At 47.1% G+C, this 22,466-nt stretch overlaps 1 protein-coding gene across 2 annotated transcripts in view; it reads right to left on the bottom strand.

Annotated features, from left to right (window-relative positions):
- The window catches only part of CLPB (ClpB family mitochondrial disaggregase), a 135,913-nt gene extending 113,831 nt beyond the window's left edge, over positions 1-22,082 (bottom strand). Inside the window, exons 1-2 of one of the 2 annotated variants that reach the window (XM_003365377.5) lie at positions 21,102-22,082; positions 17,584-17,635 (exon numbers count right to left, since the gene is read on the bottom strand). In XM_003365377.5, coding sequence (XP_003365425.1) covers positions 17,584-17,635; positions 21,102-21,501 — 452 coding nt within the window. In that variant the 5' untranslated portion in view covers positions 21,502-22,082. The remainder of the gene's footprint in view (positions 1-17,583; positions 17,636-21,101) is intronic. The other variant, XM_001917473.6, reaches the window with a different exon arrangement.
- Positions 22,083-22,466: the final 384 nt, after the last annotated feature.

Raw genomic sequence — 22,466 nt, 5'->3', positions numbered from 1 at the left:
TACCTTATCAACCTGCCAGACCTACCTAACAAGGATGTTGAGATGACCAAGGGAAACAATGTAAGTGAAAGCACTTACATTTTCCAAATGTTAATCATCATTATTACAATTGTTATATTTGTTCAAAGGCACACAGTGGAGGAGCTGTATCAGAACCTCAGTGAATACTGCTGGACTAATTGGAATAAAGTCCAATGCTGGGGTGCCCACTCTTTGTCCTATCTCTTATACAGTTTCTAGCAGGAATTTGGCACACATTAAAGTGCACAGATTATTATTATTTTTAAGATTTTATTTTGAAATGATTTCAAACTTACAGAGCAGTTACAAAAACAGCATCAAAAAAATCAGATATATCCTTCATTCAGATATTGCCTCATTACATTTTGCCTCATGTGCTTTACTACTCCTCTCTCTCCCGGACCATGTCAGAGTTAGTTTCATACACTATGCCCCTTTACTCCCAAACACTTTAGTACATATTTCCTAGTACAAGGACATTTTCTTACATAACTAACCACTAATATTCAAATTCAGAACATTTAACATTGACAAAATATTTTTACCTAACATACAGCTCATATTCCAATTTCTTCAATTATCCCAATAATATCCTTTATAGCAATTCCCCCTTGTGATCTAGGTGTGAGCCAGGATGAGTACTAGAATCAAGCATTGCATATGTCTTCTGGTTCCTTTCATCTAAAATAGTTCCTCAGCCTTTCTTTGACTTTCATGATACTGACATTTTTGCAAAGTAAGGCTGGTTTGTTTGCAGAATGTCCTTCAATTTGGACAACAATTCTTTGAGGAACCACTTCCTATTATTCATCTATTCATTCCACAAACTTTTCATGAAACTGGGTATTATAGGACTCTGAGCAGGATAGTGAGGGCACTTTGATGAATTCTGCAGTGTCCTTGCCTTCAAGGCGTTCACTGTTCACTGGACAAAGAGCTAAAATATAAGCAAGGACCCTGGAGGAAGGTGCCATGTGAGGGTAGGTCAGAGCAACAGAACCACAGGGACGACTGCCTGGAGGCAGAGGCGTGAGCTGTGCCAGAAAGGATGTGTAGAAGCACAGATTCCCCTAATGGTCTCCTGGGGTCCTCTATGGGAAACATCTCTGCTTCCCCAAGCAGCGTGTGCCATGGCTGAGACTCAACAAAACATGAAAATCAACAATACAAGGCCAGAAGGAGGAAGGGGTGGCCCAGGGCACCCTCATCTGGGGTACCTCGGCCCAGGGCCATATGTCATGTCTGAGTCAGCAGCTACCTTGGTGACTTGGTGACAAGGAGAGGCCTGCCTAGGCAGTTAGAGTGTGGGATAGGGCCATGGGCGCCACCTACTGGCACCACAACAGGACTCTAGGCTGCTGTAGAGGGCAGCTGGGCAGCTGGCTAGTTGCCAGGAAGCTTGTCACACTATGGCAGTGAAACACAGAAGTGGCTCAAACTTCTCAAATACAGTTTGCACTTGAGCCACCAATGCCAAGCTCCAGAACCCCATGAGATTTTCAGTAAAGAATGGACTGTGCAAAGCCAACCACAGTATCTGGCCCCTTAGATGCGAGGGGGCAAAGGTTTGGCCTTCATTAATTCAGGTTCATTCCAGTAAGAAAACTTAAGTAGCCTCTTTTTCAAGCCAAGCTCTGTGCTGGGCACTGAGGGTACAGAGATGAATCAGACATGGACCTCACCCACAAGAAGCTCCCAGTCTGAACTGGGGGTGGGGAAATGGGACAAGTAAGTACACAAATAAGTCCTGTATCACAGGTACTCTGAAAGCTGTTTAAACAGGGTCCGTGAGCACACAGCATCCTTGGCTCTTCATGTCTTGCAAAGCTCTTGAATGGTGGAGTTCAAAAGAGCTCACATTTCTTGAGCAGCCTACTATGCATCAGGCACTTGACATTTATTAGCTCATCTGATCCTATGATTAGAGAAGGAGCCTGAGTCTTATAGAGGGTAACTGACTTCCTTGGGATTACACGGCCAGTAAGTGTCAGCTTGGGACTGGAGCCCGCGCTCTCTGTTGAACCACACTGCCTTCCAAGGCACATATTCCATCTTCTTCTTCCCTACTTTCCCTCATTTAGCCTGGGGCCAGCACATGACAGGTATCTGATGGGACTAACTGACTGAAAATGATAAAGAAGGAAAAGCTTTAAGTGGAAAGGAGGTTATCTGCGGGATGGAAATAGATTAGCTCTGCTTTCCAGAACCCTTTTCCTTGGAAGAGATCTTCTTCTCCCAGACTCCAGATGAGAAAGGCCCAATGCATCGCTTCTTCTTCATGGTAGTCTCCATACTACCACCACCACTTTCATAGTCACACAGCAATACCAGGCTTTAAAGCAGTCTTGCCTTTAGGTTAAAACAAGCTTGGCAAACAAATCCAATCAAAAGATTAGAGAAGTAGGAAAGCCTGGTTTTCAGTAGGCTGGGCTGTCTGCAAGCTCAACAGAATCTAGGAGTACAATGCAGCTGCCAAGAAAGCTAACGCAAGCTCGGGCCATATTAATAGAATCATAAAATCTCTAACCAAGGGGATCACTGCCCTGCCCCTCATAATAATGGTCATGCCACACTGGAATTCAAGAGGGGTACCAAAAACTTTGTGACCATTTCATTAGAAAATAACTAGGATAGGGAGAAGACTTAAAACCACAATTTAGGGAACCAAGGCTTACCTGGCTTGGAGCTCTCTCTCCTAATATTTAAAGGTCTGGAACAGGAAAAGGGAGCTGTGTAGTCCCAGAGGACAGAACGGGGACCAAGGATTGTAGAGGGGAGTGTAGAGGAGAGTGTAGAGGGAGCTAACTACATAAGGCACCCACCACACGTCAAATGCTATGTCAGATGCTTTCACGCATATTACTTCAGAATTCATCACAAGAGAAAATATTTTTCTAACTACAAAGTGCCTTTGCTTACATTACTCCAACTGCTCAGAATGTCTTTCCACTAAGTTCCTTATATCCAAATATGACCTATCTCCAGGCCCAGACTAAATGCCACCTTGTCAATGAAGCCTTAACTTTTCATACATACTAATTACAATTCTCTTACCAGGATGCAAGTTCCTTGAAAGGTAAAGGTCATCATGATACATCTTTACTCCTCCTCAATGCCGAATGGGGCTTATTGCTCACAATGGGCCTTAGGAATGAATAAATGCCAAAGAACATATACAAATGGCCAATAAGCACATGAAAAGATGCTCAACATCGTTAACCATCAGGGAAATGCAAATCAAAACCACAATAAGATACCACTTAGCACATTCTAAGATGGCTATAATAAAAAAGAGAGACAATAACAAATGCTGGCAAAGATGTGGAGAAATAGGAACCCTCACATTCACTGCTGGTGAGAATGTAAAATAGTGTAGTCACTTTGGATAACAGTCTGGCAGTTCCCCAAAACGTTAAACATAGAGTTACCATATGATCCAGCAGTTCCACTTCTAGGCATCTACCCAAGAGATATGAAAACACACATTCACACAAAAACCTGTACACAAATCTTCACAGCAGCATTATTCATAATAGTCAAAAAGTGAAAACACAAATGTCCATCAACTGATAAATGTATAAATAAAATGTAATATATCCATACAATGAAATATTATTCAGCCTCATAAAGGAATGAAGTACTGAGACATGCTACCACATGGATGAATCTTGAAAACATTATGCTAAGTAAAAGAAGCCAGACACAAAAGGCCACATATTGTATGATTCCATTTATACGAAATGTCCAGATAGGAAAATCCAGAGACAGAAAGTCAATTAGAAGTTGCTAGGGTCTGGGGTGGGGGAAGTGAGGAGTGCCTGCTAACAGGCCTGGGTTTTTTTTTGAGGGAGCAATGATGAAAATGTTCTGGAATTAGACAGTGGCGATGGTTGCATAATCTTATAAATATATTAAAAACCACTAAACTGTATACTTTAAAAGGGTAAATTTTATGGTATGTGAATTATATCTCAAAAAAAAAAATGAATGAATGAATGCTTGATCAGAGTCTGCTTAACCTTAGGGAGGCAGGGAGTGCCTCATACCTAGAGGCACCCAACTGAGGGCTGGATGTTACCCATCAGAGAACCTAAAGAGGGAACCTGAACACTAGAGAGAAGGTGAGGCCCCAGATGAAAGTACCTTGGCTCCTCTCTGACCCACGTAGGGGCTGTAACTGAGCCGGATCGGCCCTGGGAAGAATCCTGCCCTGCCTGTCAGACTCTGAACCCCTGGGAATTCCAGGGGCCTCTCCCAATTGTTTGTGCTTTACACCCTGTCCCTGCTCACTGTCCATCTGCAAAGGCTGGTCAAACACACAGACTTCCTGGGAGGCCTGGGTGCTATCCCTGCAAACAAAAGGTCATTGAGATGGAAGCCTCAGCTCAGCCTCAGAGAGGATTCTTATGCAGCCTTCCTGGGCCTCCCATCCCCATGAATGGAGGATCCTGGAGACCAGTCAGCCTGCCCAGCTGCTGCACCCTCCTGCTGGGCAGCCTCAGGAGAATAAACAGGGTTTCATTCGACCAATCAATCAACTGGCCGGAGTCCATCTGTACTGTGTGCCTCTGAGGGCCCAGTCAGCCTTGTGTGACTAGCCATGGTGGAGGTGTCCTCCACCTTGCTGAGATGGCACAGCCTGGATGCAGAGAGACAGGCATGAAGCAACTGAGGAGGAAGGTGAGGAGGTGAAAACTAAACATGATAGTGTACGGCTCAGGCTTCTGGGCTGCGGGAACTTTGACAAGAAAGATCACCATGGGCTGGAAGAAGCAGTGCACTGCAATGAGAAGAGCACACGCTTTGGACTCACGTGGGCCTCGGTTTAAATTACAGCTCTACTACTTACTAGCTGTGAGACAGTAAGCACTAAATCTGTCTGAGCCTCAAGTTTTCTCATCTGGAAAACAGATATAATCTGTTTTGCAATATCAGAGCAATGAAGGAAGATAACACCCATACAGTATTTAGTACTCTGCCTCACACAGAGTCAGTACTTAATGAACGACACCTATTATTACTAGTGAGGGTGAGCTTTCTGGAAGAGGAAGGGCCTGAGGTGAGCAATGGACCATGAATAGGATCTAGACAGACAGAAGAACAGGGATGGAGCTGGAAGCACTGCAGAGGCTCACAGGTAGGAGTGAGTGAGCTGCAGGTTTGGGACAGGAAGAGTCCAAGTCTGAGTGGAATGGGGGTTCTTGGGAGGGAAGGCCAGGCTTAGCTGGCAGGAGAGCAGGGGGTAAGGACTGTCAGTGAAGAGCAGAGCTGAGGGGACGACAGGCAAGGGGTCTGGATTTGACAGTTTATCTTCAGGAATCTTGTGGACTCCCAGTAAGGAAGACAGAAATGGTTCTCCCTCTAGCTAGACAGCATCTCCCTGAGCCTGGAAGAGCGCTGGAGGAAACTGACCTGGGCAAGCCCCTCTCTGCTTCGGGCCTCACAGCCTCCTCGTCTGTAAAGTGAAGTGGTGGGCCACTTCCAAGTGGGCAACTTTGGGCAAATTACTCAACAAATCCAAATTTCTGTTTCATCCTCTGTGAAACGGGGCTGTATTACTTGCATCAGCTGTGAAAATATAGTGATTAAAGCCTCATGCAAGCCTACCTCAAAAAAAGGCTTTCAATAAACATCAGCCAATATTAGTGATATTAACAGTGTTATGAAAATATTATTTTATACACATATTTTTTTTGGCAGAGGAAGATTCGCCCTCAAACAACATCTGCTGGCAATCTTCTTCTGTTTGCTGAGGAAGATTCACCAAGCTAATATCTATGCCAGTCTTCCTCTATTTTGTATGTGGGTTGCTGCCACAGCATGGCTGCCAAGGAGTGGTGTAGGTCTGTGCCTGGGATCTGAACCCACAGTCCTGGGCCACTGAAGCAGTGGGTGCCAAACCTAACCACTAGGCCATGGGGCTGGCCCCTTTTATTTTATATATTTTATAAAGTTTTACAAGTAATATCTGTAAGATAATATACACAAAAGGTATATCATTAAAGTAACATGCTACACATGAAACAAAATTCTGAATATATACAGGTCCTGAAAAAAGCAGTGGTAAAACTATGCACGATAGGCTGTGTGTGAGTTTAATATTCATTTACCTTGTTCATTAGTCTAGGGGTTCTCTGAGTACCTACAATAAGAGCTTAAGAAAAATGTACAGGGTAAAAATTGAATATCCAGAAAATTCTATCCATTTCCTTAATTTATTTAGCTAATTAGGGGGCAAAAACCTTGTGTAATTAACAACAGTCAGTGACAGTACCTACTATGTACTAAGCATTTGATACGTGCAAGGCACAGCACTAAGTGGTTTTTCTCATTTAATAGTTACAGCAATGGTGTGAGTTAGGTCAATCATCATCCGCTTTGCAGATGAAGACTCTAAGGCTAAAGAGGTTAGGCAGCTTTCCCAAGGTCACTGAGCTAACAAATGACACAGCTGGGAGGCAAACCTTGTCTTCTCAGGCTCCAAAGTCCTTACTACCCTGATTCCTGCCAATGACGTGAAAGCCTCTTAGGCAGACCCACTGATAGCGTCACAAGGAGAGAACCACTGATTGCCTTAGGACGACTCTGGGCCTGCGACCCTTGCTCAGAAGGCAGGAGAGGGAAGCAAGCAGGACATAGAAGAGCCTCAAAGTTCAAAAGTGAGATTTCTGAGAAGACATTTTAAACAGGACAGGGACAGAACAAGAACTGTGAGGCAAGCAGCTAAAGTGAGTCTTGTAAACCTGGTAACATACTAGCTTGACTGTTTTCAATATTCTTGGATTTCTCTCTGTTCCTCAGTTTCCAGGAAAACTCCTTGGGAAAAAAATCCAGCTGGTTCCAGCCATGCTGATAGGATTTGCTTTACAGCCATGACTGAGCTGGGATTTTGGAGAAGCAGCACTGGGCCACAGGAATGGTGGCTGGCAGACAGAGCCTGACAGCTGTCCCTGCTGCGGGGCCCTGGGGGACTGCAGCTCCGTGGCCTACACTGCCTCGGTGGCGGTGGCTGGATCAGTGCCCAAGAACATCCTGGCACACACAAGGTAGGCACTCAGATTGGTTCCTAACCTTTCTCAGCAATCAGAATGGTGGCTCATCATATTAATCTCTTCCCACCCCCGCCCCCGACTCCCTCCCCCTAACACAGCTGCCACTGCTATGAGAATAAAGACAAAGCTCCTGACTCCAGCCTCTAGTGCCCTGCAATGTCTGCTGCTTCCCCAGGCTCCTGGCACCCCGCTCTGACTTGCAGTCCCATCGGTCTTTTTCAGTCCTTCACACTTGCTATTGTTGCTCCTTCCACAGGGTCTTTATAAATAAAAGTTCCTTCTGCCAGGAAAGCTCTTCTCATCCTCCTTCACCTGGGTTAACTCCTCCTCTGTTCCTTCAGAGCTCAAGCTTCCTCTGGGAAGCCTTCCCTGACCAGAGGAAATCTATTCGAGGCACTTAGGATTCTCTGCACTGCTCCTTTGCAGCGTTTGTCACAGTTGTAATTTCACATTTGTGTGATTAATGTCTGACTAGGCTTTAAGCTCCACGAGGTGAGGCCTGTACAAATTTTTGGCTTACCACTGATTCATCAGGGCCTAGCACTGTGCCAGCACATCGTAAGCACTATTTGTTGAATGAGTAAATGATTGAACAATTCCCCATTTAATTTTTTCAAAGGGAAGTCAGTCTTCTTTTTAGAGGTTTAGTATGACTGTAAATAAGTACTAACATTTGCCTAGCTCTTTACCATTTACAAAACACTTATACAATATTCAATAAGTATTAGCTAACTATTTATATGAATAGCGATGAACACTAGAATGATGGTCTGCCACCTCCAAATCTCACAGTATTGTGAGACAAGGACACAGATAATCCATCCCAATAGAGGGTGTTAAGTGCGATCACAGAGGAAATACTGGGTACTATGAGAATCTACAGGTACTTGGAGGGTTAGGCAAGGCTTCCTGGAAGAGGGGACACTGATGACCCAAAGGAGGAGTAATTTTCCAAATGAGAAGGGTTCACCTGCCTGGAACTCTCACGAGATCCTGGGAGGGTGATCAGACAAGTATCAGCAAAGATATTTTACAATTGAGGCCACTGAGGAAGCTAAGGGCCACATAGCCAGGAAGCAGCAGGGCCAACTAGAGGCTGGACTCCTTTTCAGGGACATCCCTTCTCCACCTGAGCCACCTCGGTAGGCCCTGGCTATTCTCTGCTCATGGAATTGGCCAAATGCCTGATTCTGCTGGGCTTCTGGGCAGTTGACCGGCTGCTTCCACAACCACCCATGAAGTTCAAAAAAAGCGGCTAATCCAATCTTCCCCAAGTGCCTTCCATCACCAGGGAGCAATCAAGCAGAGATTCGGTAGGTGACACACCTCAGAAAAGATACTAGGTCCTGGGTCACTCTGCAGAACTGCTTGCCTGGTGAAGGGCCACTTGAGCAAGCATTTCAGTGTGTGATCTGGACCCTTCCTAACGGACTCAGTTTTCTCTGCAGAGCTTAACATTGGGAACTGTAATTCAAAGTTCTCAGTGGGAACCCCATAAACAAGACTTGGAAATTCAGACTCAAAAAGGGAGGTTCTATGACTTATTAAGGGTCACAGAGCCAGTTAGTAACTGGGTCAGAAGTGGAACCCAGGACTCTAAAAATCTTGTATTCTTTCTGTAACATTATGCTGCCTTCCAACATCCTTGCATTCAAAAACCTGTGTGGGTTACATCCTAGCATTCAAAAAATGGCGTGATGATCTTAGGGAGCTCTCACTACAAGCATCAAATTACAACAGTGATGCCAGTTAGGCCCTGACCTTTGGTCTAGGAAAAAGCTTTTGCTGCAATCTGCTGCAAGCCACAAGGATATTTACATATTTACTGGTTAAGAGAGTTGGATGTTTTGGCTGCTCTGATGCCATCATTAATGTCTTCCCATCCAGCCAAAATGATACAACAATCGATAAACAGACAGCCTCTCTGAGGCCCCGAGACAGCCAAATGTATTTACCAGCCAGAGGTTTTGTTAATTAGATAAAGTCCCTGGATCAATGTGCAGAACATTTACCTATGCTGTAGCTAAGCACATTCTGGACACCTTAATCCTGGCACACGGACAGCAAGTGCCTCAAGCCCCAAGGTGGGGCATCCAGGGACAAGAACCAAAGCAAGTCATCAATGCAAAGCTAGAATAAATGTGTTTAGCCCTCAACAAAACCCAACCCTTTCTTCCTTCCTGAACTACAAACCAAATCAGACTTTTTCCAAAGTCATCTAGTAAACAAGTCTGGGCTAGTATGAAGTCTTTTATTTTCTAAAAGCATCAAAACAACACATGAAAACAATCTTTAAACTAATGATTGAGATTTTGTTTGAGAGGCAGCATGGTAGAGCGGGATGAGTCAGAAAGACCCATACATTCAACTGCCTAGTTGACATTTTCACTTGAATATCTCACTGGCATGTTAAATTCACGATGTTCAAAACTGAACTCATGGGGCTGGCCCGGTCATGCAGGGGTTAAGTTCGCATGTTCTGCTTTGGCGGCCCGGGGTTTGCCAGTTCAGATCCTGGGTGCAGACGTGGCACCGCTTGACAAGCCATGCTGTGGTAGGCGTTCCACATACAAAATGAAGGAAGATGGGCACGGATGTTAGCTCAGGGCCAGTCTTCCTCAGCAAAAAGAGGAGGATTGGCAGCAGATGTTAGCTCAGGGCTAATCTTCCTCAAAAAAAAAACAAAAAAAAAAAACCTGAACTCATAATCTTTCCCCCCAAATCCATTCCTCTTCCAGCATCCTCATCTTAGTGAATGGCAATAGCATCTATGCAGTAGATCACACTAGAAAACTGAAATTCATTCTCTTCCCCCTAAACTACCTATCCAATTCTATTCATTCATTCATTTATTGAGTGCATTTATTGAGTGTGTAGTATGTAGCGGGCAGACAGATGGTCTGTCTGACCATCACCAAGTCCTGTCTGGCTTACTTCTTCCATCTCTGCTACTGACGTCTTAGTCCAAATCACCAGCTGCCATCCTCCTCTCCCATCTGGACTACTCCAGTTGCTTTCAACCAGTCTTTCTGCATCCACCATGGCTCTCTATCAATCTGTTCTCCACGGAGCAACCAGTGATCTTTTAAAATTACAGATCTAGATCATGCCACCGTGTCTTGTCTCTTCTCCATGGAACAATCAGAGTGATCTTTTAAAATTACAGATCTAGATCATGTCACCGTGTCTTTGTGTGTGTGTGTGTCTCTCTCACACACTCACACCCAGGCTTAAAATTCTTCAATGGTCGCCCACTGCTCTTCGGATAAAAATAAAAATTATTAGCATGGCTGACAGACCCAGTGTGGTATGGCCCTTGCTTAACTCTCCAATTTCATTTCGTGCCACTCTCCCCATTGGTCTTGAGAGTCCAGTCACATTGGCCTTCTCTCAATTCCTCCATTTCTTCACATCTTTTCTTGACTCAGGGCATTCCACCTACTGTTCCTCTAACTGAACGTTCTTCCACCTTTCTCTTCATCCTGCAGAGTTCACTTCAATCTCACATACTCAGAGGATTTCCCTACTGATACATACCACCTCCACCCCTCCCCTACTCCAGGTTAGATTCCCAACTGTCTTGTACTTCACTCTTTAAAAAGTTTTATTGAGATATAATTCACATAGCACACAGTCCACCCACTAAAAGTACAGCTCGATTGTTTTTAGTAAATTCAGAGTTGTACAATCTTCACTACTAACTCCAGAACATTTTCATCATCCCCAAAAGAAACTGGACCCATTAGCAGTCACTCCCTATTCCTCCCCACCTCAACCTCTCCAATCCCTGGCAATCACTAACCTACTTTCTGTCTCTATGGATTTGTCTATTCTAGACATTTTACATAAATTGAATCATATAATATGTGGTTTTTTGTGTCTGGCTTCTTTCAGTTAGCATAATGCTTTCAAGATTCATTCATGTTGTAGCAGGTCATCAGTACTTCATTCTTTTGTATTGATGAGTAGTATTCCACTGTATGGCTATATCATATTTTTATTTATCCATTCACCAGTTAATGGACTTTGGGGTTGTTTCCCTCTTTGGGCTATTACGAATAATGCTGCTATCAACACCCACGTACAAGTACATTACTGTACACGTTTTCGTTTCTGTGGGGTATATACCCAGGAGACTTGCTGGGTCATAAGGTAACTCTAGGTTTAACATTTTCAAGAAGTGCCGATTGTTTTCCATAGTAGTTACACCATTTCACATCCCCACCAGCACTGTATGAGGGGTCCAGTTTCTCCACATCTTCACCAACACTTGCTTTTATGTCTTTCTGATTCTAGCCATCCTACTGGGTGTGAAGTGGTATCTCATTGTGGTTTTGATTTGCATTTCCCTGAAAATGACTAAGGTTGCGAGTGCCTTTTCATGCGCTTATTGGGCATTTGAGTATCTTCTTTGGAGAAATGTCTATTCAGATCCTTTGTCTATTTTTAAATTGGGCTATCTTTTCATTGTTGAGTTTTAAGAGTTCTTCATATATTCTGGATTGAAATCTCTTATCAGATACCTGACTTGAAAATATTTTTTTCCATTCTGTGGGAGGGCCTTTTCACTTTCTGGGTAGTTTCCTTTGAACACAAAAGTATTTAATTTTGATGAAGCCAAATTTAACTTTTTTCTCCTTTGGTTTCTTGTGTTTTGGAGCCATATCTAAGAAGGCTTTACCTAACCTAAGGTCATGATGATTTACTCTTAGATCTTCTTCCAAGAGTTTTATGGTTTTGGCTCTTACATTTAGGTCTATGATCCATTTTGAGTTAATTTTTGTGTATGGTGTGATGTAGGGATCCAACTGCATTTTTTCGCATGTGGATATCCAGTTGTCCCAGCACCGTTTGTTGAAAAGACGAATTGTACTTCATTTTGAAGTACATAATTATAATTGCCTAATTAATCATCTGGCTCCCAGTTAGACTATAAGTACCATAAGGGCTCTGGCATCACTCTTGTAATTGGATGCTTGTAGTAAGAGCTCCCTAAGATCATCACACCATTTTTTGAATGCTAGGGTGTAACCCACACAGGTTTTTGAAAGCAAGGATGCTGGAAGGCAGCAAAAGGTTACAGAAGGAATATACGATTTTTAGAATCCTAGGTTTCACTTCTGACACAGTTACTAATGGCACATAGACAGCAGTGCTTCAAGCCCCAAGCTGGGACATCCAGGGACAAGAACCAATCTTGTTCCTTACTCTATCTCCAGCACTCAGCCCAATGCCTAGTGCCTAATAAGCACTTATAAATATTGGTTGAATGAATGATTTGTTAATTATAAACACTCTACAACTCTATAGTTTATGGATATCATCATCTCCATGTTACTTAGGTTCACAGAAGGTAGGCAACTTGTGCCTTGTTTCGCTGATTCTTAATTTTTTTTTTTTCAGGGATACATTCACCCTGAGCTAACATCTGTTGCTAATCTTCCTTTTTTTCCCCTCCCCCAAGTCCCAGTACATAGTTGTGTATTCTAGTTGTAGGTCCTTCTAGTTCTCCTATGTGAGCTGCCACCTCAGCATGGCTACTGACAGGTGGTGTAGTTCCATGACCAGGAAGCAAACCTGGGTCGCTGAAGCAGAGTGCGCCAAACTTTAACTACTAGGCCATGAGGGCTGGCTCGCTGGTTCTTAATTTTTGATTCATGTGCTCTCTCCTCACCTGGGAAGGTGGTTAATGAGTTCCTCCAGGGCACCGACTGCTTCTCCTTCCTCACTGTGTTGCCACCAACACAAATTCAACTCAGAGCAAAGCACAGAGGACAGGCAGGACAGATGGCAGACTGAGGGACAAATGGACAATGCCCTCCATGACCAGGTCGCTACCTATCTCCATCCCTCCAGGACTCAAGACTGTGATCTAGCAACACCAAACAGCATCTCACAGCACTGATCACACTGTGTTGCCACGGTCTTCCTCATACTCCTTCATCGAGGGGAGGAATCATGCCTGGTCCGGTGTCCTCTGTGCCAAGCACAGGACACAGAATATGACAAGTGCTCAGTAACTTTTCATCAAATGAACAAATGAATCCTGGAGAGAAAGGGCAGGCAGTCTGAAGTCCAAGATTTATACCATCAGGCTTTCTTCATTGGAGAATGTTCAGGTTGATGAACAACCCCAAGTTAAGCACTCAGCAGACAGGCTCAGCTCCCTGCTGGGAGAGAGGAAATGGGTGGGGGTATTGTCTTTCACTCAAGTTTGCTCTGAAGGAAATGTGATCTCCACCAGGAGGACAGGAGGCCTTACTTCTCCCAGTCCTCAGAGTTCCTCACACGGCTCAGCCTGAGCCTGGACAGATGTGCCTTCAGTCTGCCCTGTGCCCTGGTTTCGGGTGAGTGATTCCTGATTCCAGACGCCAGGCTCGGCTTTAGGCTGCAGCCAGGAGTAGGGCCACCTGCTCATGCAACTGACAGGTGGAACAGGGGACCTCCACTCCCGAAGAACCAGAGTTGAATGTCCTAACAAGCTTTAAGTGCCTTGGGGGAGAAGGAAGGGAATGGGTGCCACATAGGGAGAGAGGAGCAGAGAAGGAAGGAAAGAAGAAGGGACCCAGGTCCCTCTGATATAGCCAATGGGAGTATGGAAATAGGATTCTGCCTGCTTCAGGTATGCTGAAAACTCAGTAAAAAGCAACTCTCCTCAAGTTCCACTGTGGTGGAGAACAGGGTAAGATATGTGGGGAATCAGACCTCGCCTGTGCCCTGGGGAAGCACACAATCCAGTGGTTGAAGGTGAAGGCTAGCTCACAACCTTCTTAATATAAAGAACAGAGGCTGGTGAGTGGCAGATCCTGCCCTGCCCCTAGAGCCAGGCAGGCCCACACCACACCTGGGGGGTTAGCTCCACATAAAACAGGTCAACGATGCCCACACATCAGGGTGGCTGCCCAGAGCTGCTGGCTTGATCATCTCATACTCTGTGAGGATTCCTGATCTGTCCCTGATTCCGTCAGCATGTGAACCTTGCTGGTCTTCCTGTTCATGGACAGACTGCTTCATTCAGCCCTGCTTCTTTCACCGGACCTTCCACTTCTCTTCTAGAAAAGGATTCCTCTCTTGCCACAGGCAGACAGGGCCCTTCCTGGATGAACCTCCTACCCTCCCAGACCAGAAGGGAGGTGCGGGACAAAGCAAGGGGAGACCATGCCCAGCTGGGAGGAGTCAAGGAAGCCTTCATAAGGGCCCTAGTGCTTGCGCTGAGCCTGGAAGGCTGGGAGGAATTAAGCAGAGGGTAATGAGCAGAGAGTACAGAGGGCAGTCTGTGTGGAGGGCACGTGCCCAGGACCCAGAAACTGCAGGTTACAGAGTGTCCTTAAAGAGGAGGATGAAGCACCTCCCCTCTGAGCAGAAGAGCCTCAGGCTGCTGCCCTGCACTATCCAGAGCTCTCCCAAGGCTCTAGGACTGCAGAGGGTAGGGGTCATCAAGGCAGACACACACAGCACAGAGCCTCAGAGAGGGGAAGTGGGAAGAAAGGGAGAGGACAATATTATTCACCAGGTCTGAGTTTTATTCCAAATACTGATATCACTGACCACACTGATCACATACATAATGACCCAACCATATATACACTATGTCTTAAGTTTTTTTTAAAAATTGAGAGCGGGGGGGCTGGCCCCGTGGCCGAAGAATATACAACTTTGTACCAGGGGGCTTTGGGGAGAAAAAGGAAAAAAAAATAAAATCTTTAAAAAAAAAAAAAAAATTGAGAGCGGGACTCTATCCTGCTATAGTCAGGTCTGCTGGGCAGAGCTAACGGCAAGGACACACAGAGAAAGAAATTAAGAGCAGCATGAAGCACTTGTGCAGAGTCTAGGGCACAGAAAGGCTGAATACGGACCTGCTGCAGAAATTCCAAAGTTTCCTTCTAGTGAGGATGGTCAGGCTCACCCCACCCCCACCAACTCTAGGCCTAGTTCTGTTAGCAGGAAGAACTGTAATTGATAGGTTACACATCTGTTTCCTTGAAACCAGAGCCTGGGTCACCCCTGCATCTCCAATGCCCAGCAGAGGCCCACTCATTCATTCATAAGCAGGAACTGTTTGGGGTGAGAAGGAGGGAAGGAAGGAAGGATGTCCTAATTCAGGCCTTCATCGCTTGAATCTTTTTTTTTTAAAGATTGGCACCTGAGCTAACAACTGTTGCCAATCTTCCTTCTTTCTTTTTTTTTCTGCTTTATCTTCCCAAACCCCCCGTACATAGTTGTATATCTCAGATGTAGGTCCTTCTAGTTGTGGCATGAGGGACACCGCCTCAACGTGGCCTGACGAGCAGTGCATGTCTGCGCCCAGGATCCGAACCGGCGAAACCCTGGGCCACCACAGCGGAGCACACGAACTTAACCACTGGCCACAGGGCTGGCCCGCTGAATGCGCCTTATTGAAACAGCCTGTTAACAGACCTGCCTTCAGCCTTTCCCCAGTTCAGTTCATCCTTCAACCTTCTGAATGACCTTAACTGGGTAATTCCCCTGCTCACAAACCTCCCATGTCTCCCCACTGCTTATAGGTTAATTCAAACTCCTTACTGCAGACATTCCAGGCCTTGCTCATTCCAGTTTCTCTCAAACCACCTTCCCTCTTTCCCCACACCCTGCAACCCTGCACCAGCCCCACCTCAGCAGCATCTGCATGTTCACTGGGCCCAGCAGCCAGCAGCAGCTCCTGCACCCTGCCTTTGCTCAGCTTGCTCCCTGATCTTTGCTTCTGGGGGAGTGGGGAGGAGCGCAGTGGGGAGATTGCCAAGCTGAAGGGTAAGGTCTATGCCTTGCTCATCTTTGACTCCCTCACAAGGGATAAAGGGAGATTCTGACTGAGTCATGACTAAGGGAGTTGGGACAAGAGGAGGCAGGGGAAAAGCAGGTCAGAGACTGGGGACACACAAGAAAGGCCCCTCGAGACTCTATCCTCACAGCCAAGAATAAATGTTCTGAGTCATACACACAACATAAATTCAATGACTTTCTGTATGCCGCACACAGGTGTTTAACTGCTATTAAAAAATGTGAATTTGAAAAAGCTAAAATAATCAACACTTGGTGGCTCAAGAGAACAGGGTAAACTCAGCCTGCCCGGGCGATGGAAAGGTGGACTCACAGCACTGCTGCTCTGCAAATGTGCTGCCCACGCTGGGCTGCAGGAGGAAAGCAGCAGCCCGCAGCCCTTAGCAGTTACCAACCGGTGAATCCAGGGTCAGCAAAGGCCTGCACGGAGGGGGCACAGCCTGTTTCTGCCCCCTCGCTCCCTTGTTCTGCAGCAGAAGGAAGTGAGGCTCATCTCCTTCTGGGGGAATGAAGACGCCATGCACAGCCTGCAGTTATAAATGGCTCTTATAACAACAAGCTGACATCTGTGCTTGGTTTTTAAGATGCATCATCACATGTTTATTAAACTATTGCTCCATCATATTTATTTGGCTAAGAAACAACTCCCAGCCCATACTTCCAAAAGTGGTTTATTAAAAACTAAGCCTTGAACATTAATACTCAAAAGCACCCTTGAGAATCAATAGTAATGCTGCAGATCAAATGAAAGGGAATCAAAGCAGTAAGTCTTGGTGGGGCCGTGGCTGCCTTTCTACACTTGCTTATACGTTCAGGCAGCTGAAGTGGGGAAGAACACCAAGGGTGTGTGGCACTGGGTGCAGGGATAGCCATTCCAAACACCTGACTTCCTGTCTAAAATGTGGATGTGGTGGCAGGGAAGGGAGGGTATCCTATGGCGAAGGGCCACAAAGGACAAGATTAGGCCCAGGGGGGCCACTAGTTTCACCAATAATAAAATCTCTGCCCCTCACCAACAGCCCATACTGATGTCCTATGCTGGCCCCCATCTGAGCATCCATCCTGGACACAGACTCTGTCCTGCCCCTGGCACCAGGCTAAGCCCCACACTGAGTCCAACCGCCACCCCAGAACAAGCCTCAAATCCAACCAGCCAGGGGCCAGAAGGGGCCCAGCTGAGCCAGGGAGGCTCAAGAAACACCGTCAGCCCCTGCGCAGGGGCCCACAGGCTGTGCACCCCAGCACTGCAGGAAGGTCTTTCTAGCCCCAGAACACCTGGCAGAAAGGTCTCTTCCAGCTGCCTTCCAAATCCTCAATCCTCTCCATGGGTGCCCACCTGCACCCCATCCAGGCAATAAGCAACAACACGTGGCCAGTGCCATAGAGAAAGAAGAGCAAATTGGAAGATTGAGTGAAGAACCCACAGAATGTGGAGGGACTCCAAACCACGCCCTGCGAAGAACATGACAGTGGAAAGATCCAGGGATGTTTGGGGTCAGAAAAGATATGGGGGCTGACTCTCTACCTTAAAATATCTAAGAGTTGACCTGAGCCACGGAGCCCAGGTGACTCAGTGACTACAGGGAAGTCAAGAGTTCAGCTCCCAGCTTAGCGTGAGGATTTCCTCCAAGGCAGTCATCACCAGAGAAAGGGGCGCACCCCATGGGGCCCTTCCTGTGCGGGAAGGAAGGGCCTGGGGTTCGACACTCACCTGCGGACTTCTTGGACATTGTTGGCGCGAGCAGCTTCCATCAGGGCTGCATCTGAAGAGAGAGGGGGCACTGGTCAGATCCCTGGCCAGGACCTACCCCTCAGGACTGCTTGGAGGGCCCAATAAGACAGCGGAAATGGAAGCACTTCAGAAACATGGGTTTATGGTGATGCCAAGGTATAAAAAGAGAAAGCTAATCATCCCCTGCCCAAGTGGTATCCACTGTTAACAACCTGTCTTCCACATCTTTCTACAGAGAGCCCAAACTCTTAACTCCTCTCATCATCCCGGGATCCAGAAGTGCTAGCACCATGTGGTACCCAGAGTAAACGCTCAGTGTGTGAATCCCTTCACTCTGCATTAGCTATGCAGCCCTGTATAATATGTTTATGTGACCATCACTGCTGTCACTAATCATTCCCCTACCTTGCTCCACTCTCCCAATTACAGTATCTCAGCCCAGTTTTGATTCTCGATGTCACAGGTCACAAACTCAGTGGGACAGACACAATGGGGAGGAGCAGGCTGGGGTGTGAGGCCCTGAGAGAGGAGACAGTCTCAACCAGGAGTCAGGAGACATGGGTCCAACACACCTGCCCCCTAATCACCATGTGCTGGGGCAGCCCTTTTCTGTCTCAACCCAGTTCTCTGACTATAAGGCAGAGGCAATAATCCTTGCCCTGCCAGCTTCACAAAGATGCTGAGATGAAATGACGGTTGAAAAATCTGCAAACTCCCCAGTGCCACGTCCAGCAAAGGCAGACTCAAAACAGAGGGTTCCAATCCCTTAGCAATCACCAGGCCTAGCAGAAAGGCAATGCTAAGTTTGGCCTGGGCAGCCTGCAGGCTATTGGCACCACCTTGTGGCCACAAAGAAAAACTGCCTGACTTAGAAAAAATCTCACACGTCAACAGCAGAGGCACAATTCTTTCAAATATGCAGTCCAATATGAAGTGCTCAGGGAGCACTCTGCGCTCAGCTGGTTCTGAACTCCATTGTTGGGCAGTGGACAGACTCACACCCAACCCTGCCTCAGGGAGCCCTCAGTTCAGCCAAGGGACACCCACTGAAACCTGGAACAGGGTGGAAACAAGAGGATCCAGACGCAGAAAGAACTGAAACATGGTGGAAACAACAGGATCTGGAGGCAGAAAGACCTGGGCTCCAGTCCCAACTCTGCCACTTACTTGCTGTATGACCTGGCCAACTCACCTAACCTCCTGAGCCTCAGTTTCCTTATCTGTACAAGAGGGATAAGATACCCACCTCGTTGTGCATATGCAAACCAGTTCTGTGGTTCAGATATACGCATATGCCTCCTGGCCTAGATTCCAGGGCCAGGTCTTTCTTGGTTATCTTCCTCGACTGTTCTCCAACCACACACCCAGGCATGCTTGGGCGGCCCCAAGCTGGAAGGGGAAGAAGCCTTACTCAGATATTGCTGTAGCCACTCTCCCCTCGCATTTCAGAAACAAGCGGCTTCTGCAAGGTCACAGACTGAGTGACGAATGAGCTGCAATCAAAACCAGGGCCTCCTGGCTCCTAAATCTACTACATTGTATCTACTACACTACACTGAGGGCCTCAGGTCACAACTCCAAGTCAGGGGACAGGTAGCCAGCCAGTCAGAAGGGTTGGAACTGGTCATGGTTGGGGTCATTATCTATTTTGGTAAACAGATCCTGGTCTCCTTGCTGGGGTTCACGGGCCACAAAGTCCAGTCCAGAGTCCCCAAGAACCTCGAAGGCAAGACCTTGGATGCCTTCCCCCAATCCACCTAAACACACTGGCCTCAGGACATTCCTGTTCACCAACTTTCCACGGCTCTCCACTGCCTACAGGAAAAATCCCAAACCCTCCAAACCCCTCTGCCTGACATCCAGATCCCACTCCACCTGCTCTCACCTCATTCCAAAGACCCCACCTGTCCTCCAACCAGGCTGGCCAGCCTGTTAGCCCCGGCATACACCAATGCTGACCTGCGACTCCCTTATCTTCATTCCCTGAAGCCTTTGCATGGAACACAATCCAACTTGAGACACATTTACTGAGACCTACTAAATTCCAGATACTATGGTGGACAAACAATGCGAAGGCATTAGGGAAAGGAGCTGGTATCAACCTGAAAAAGATAAGATGCATTCCCTGCTTTCATGGAGCTCACAGTGTCACTCTCCCTTTCATCTCTTACCCTATCCTTCAGAAGTCAAGTTCAAATTCCCCATCCTCCAGGGGTCTCCAATCTTCCGGGAAGACTTTCCTGACTGTGCTGGGCCTCTAATCCCCCAACAACAATACTCAGATCACTCACTAGACCCACAGGCCTAACTGCCTGCACTGACTCTTTAATTGACTTGTTAATTTAGGAGTTCCACATCTAGCCCAAACCAGGCACTCAGAGTGTATTCAAAAAAATGCTGAAAGTTACAGAACCATAGCTTGCCTAAGCTAGAAGAACCCTTAGTCTCTATTTCAACAGCCTTGTTTTGCAGATAAGGAAACAGAGGGCCCGTGAGGAGGAGTGAGAGTACAAAGTCATAATGGGAGTGAGAGGTAACCAAACAAGACCCCAGGTGCCCTCATTGCCAGTCCACGGCCCTTCCTTTATAGCTGGCCACATCCTGCTGAATAAACAAATGAATGTCACGGGAGTACCCCATCTTGTTCCAAAGTCTCAGAGCACGGAATCTATGAACACCGTATCTGAGTCTCCTCCCTTAGAGCCTGAGTGGCTGGACTCACAGAGGCCAGAAGTCTGGCTCTCTGCCCACTCTCCTAGTCCCTGCTCAGCTCTATGCACCCAGGTGAGATGCCGACCTGCGTCAGCCAGCACCCATGGCTGCTTTGGGTCTCTACTGAGCTAACTTCCTTCCGCCAACTGCCCTACATGGGACAATCATCTCACGTCTGAGACCAGGCACAGCAAATCCCTGGGAGACTGAGAGACAGACCCAAGCTGCTGAACTCCAAGAGAAGTCAGAATAACAGCACTGTAAGAGTACTGAGAAATCACCCTTCACTGAGTACGTGGGGAAACTGAAACCAGAGAGGAGCAAGGCATGAGCAGTGGCAAAGACAGCAGTGAAGCCAAGGTTCTTCTTCCTTTCTTAGGCCACCTCAGGGATGCAACTACTGTAAACCATCTGGTTGTTGCCCTTAAAACAGGCGGCAGTTTCCTGGAGACCTCTTAAAAGAGGAATTGGACCAGGCAGAATATTAGAGCATAAAAGAACCATGCCCTAATTTTAGATGTTTAGTCCCATGCTCCCATTGTACAGACAGACAAAGTGATGACCAAAACAGGGAGGCTGTCCTATGATGGGAAATGATACAATTCAGAGAGGCTGAGCACTCCTGTGCAACACCCTGCCCTGGGACCACATGATGTCTGGGGTCCCTCCAGGACTGAGGCTCTGGCAGTCTAAATCTATAAGCAACTCCCACCCTCCAAAGATATGAAGTCAGGATATTCCTCCCGCCTCTCCCTTCCTCGAACCCAGACTGTTCCGATAATCACCCTTGTTGGATGGGCTCTTGCTGTAACAGTGAACCACCAGCGCCGTGGCCAGGGCCCACATGCCCAGTCCTGCCCTGCTGGGAACACCATTCCAGCTGTCCTGTCCTGGGAGTGTTTCTTCGGGGATAGGAAGGCGTCCCCAGGTGGCGGCTGCGAGGCACTGGGTCTCGGTGCGTCCTCCCTGGCGCCCCCCGGTGGCTGCCCCTCCTCTGGTGAGTAAGGCCGGCGATGTTCCAGGGCGCCCCCCGACGGCCGCCCTCAGCCACTGCGGCTCCCCGCGGCCCCCGGTGGTTACACTCAGGCCGGAGGCACCTCCATGGCTCCGGAGCGATGAGGACCTAAGCAGCTGGAGGAGCCGCGGCGCCAGCGCTGTTCTTCGCAACACCGTGGAACCCAGCATCGTGACAGCTGCTTCGATTACCTCCTGATGCCGGCCCCTGTGCTGGCCACGTCCAACATGGCTGCCGCGGCGCGTTCGAAGACGCCGCGAAAGGGGTGGAATTACGCACTACCTCACGGGAGTGGTAGTCCGCAGCCCTAGATCTTCCCGCAGCTAGCGAACAAATAAACTACACTTCCCAGAAGGGTGTGGAACTCGTGTCACAATGACTGCCGACTTACAGGAGCCCAGGGCATGATGGGAAATGGAGTTCGGGCGGTGGGGGCGTGGTGAAAAGAAAAACCAAGGTGGGGCGTGGCGATTAGAGTTAAAGTTCGAATCCCAGAGCCTCTTTCCAAGTTTAGATAAAATATGCGATGCAATTTCTGACTAGTGTAAGTTAAACAAGGATCTTCAGAAGAGGCTTATTATGAAACTGATACTTATTTCTTTCAGCCTATTTCTCTTTTCAGCCTGGGACAGCTTTTCAAAAAGAAAGATGTCTAGGGTAACCGGTGCACCTGAAATAGGAATTCCTTTTATTTTCTTACACAGACTTCCTTTCTGTGTGACTGAATGTCACACAGCTGACTCCTGGTCTTGCTTTTTCACTTGTGTTATTTTCAAAGTGCTTTCACGTGGGCTGTGTCATCGCATCCTCATGGCAGCTCCGTGCGGGAAGCTGGGCAAGGTCCATTATTCTCGTCTATAGGGAAGGGAATTTAGGCTCACAGGTGAAAAGATTTCCCAATAAATCAATAAATAAAGCTCAGGTCTTCCAACTTCGAGCCCAACACCTGCACCCCCATCTCGCCCCCTGTTTTCCAGACTGAACCCACAGACAGACAAAGCAGGGAGCTCTTCTTTATGCCAGTCTTGTCTCTTATTCCTGCACTTCCTTTAGATCTCTGCTCCAACTTTACATTGCCAGAGCCTTCCCTGACGAGTTATTTTAAAAAGCAGTTTCCCTTCCCCCATCCCTCTCA

This window comes from Equus caballus, chromosome 7 (genome assembly GCF_041296265.1).
Source record: "Equus caballus isolate H_3958 breed thoroughbred chromosome 7, TB-T2T, whole genome shotgun sequence".
Taxonomy (NCBI): Eukaryota; Metazoa; Chordata; class Mammalia; order Perissodactyla; family Equidae; genus Equus; species Equus caballus.
Note: the sequence above shows the minus strand (reverse complement) of the source record. Positions and strands in the feature narration are given on the sequence as shown.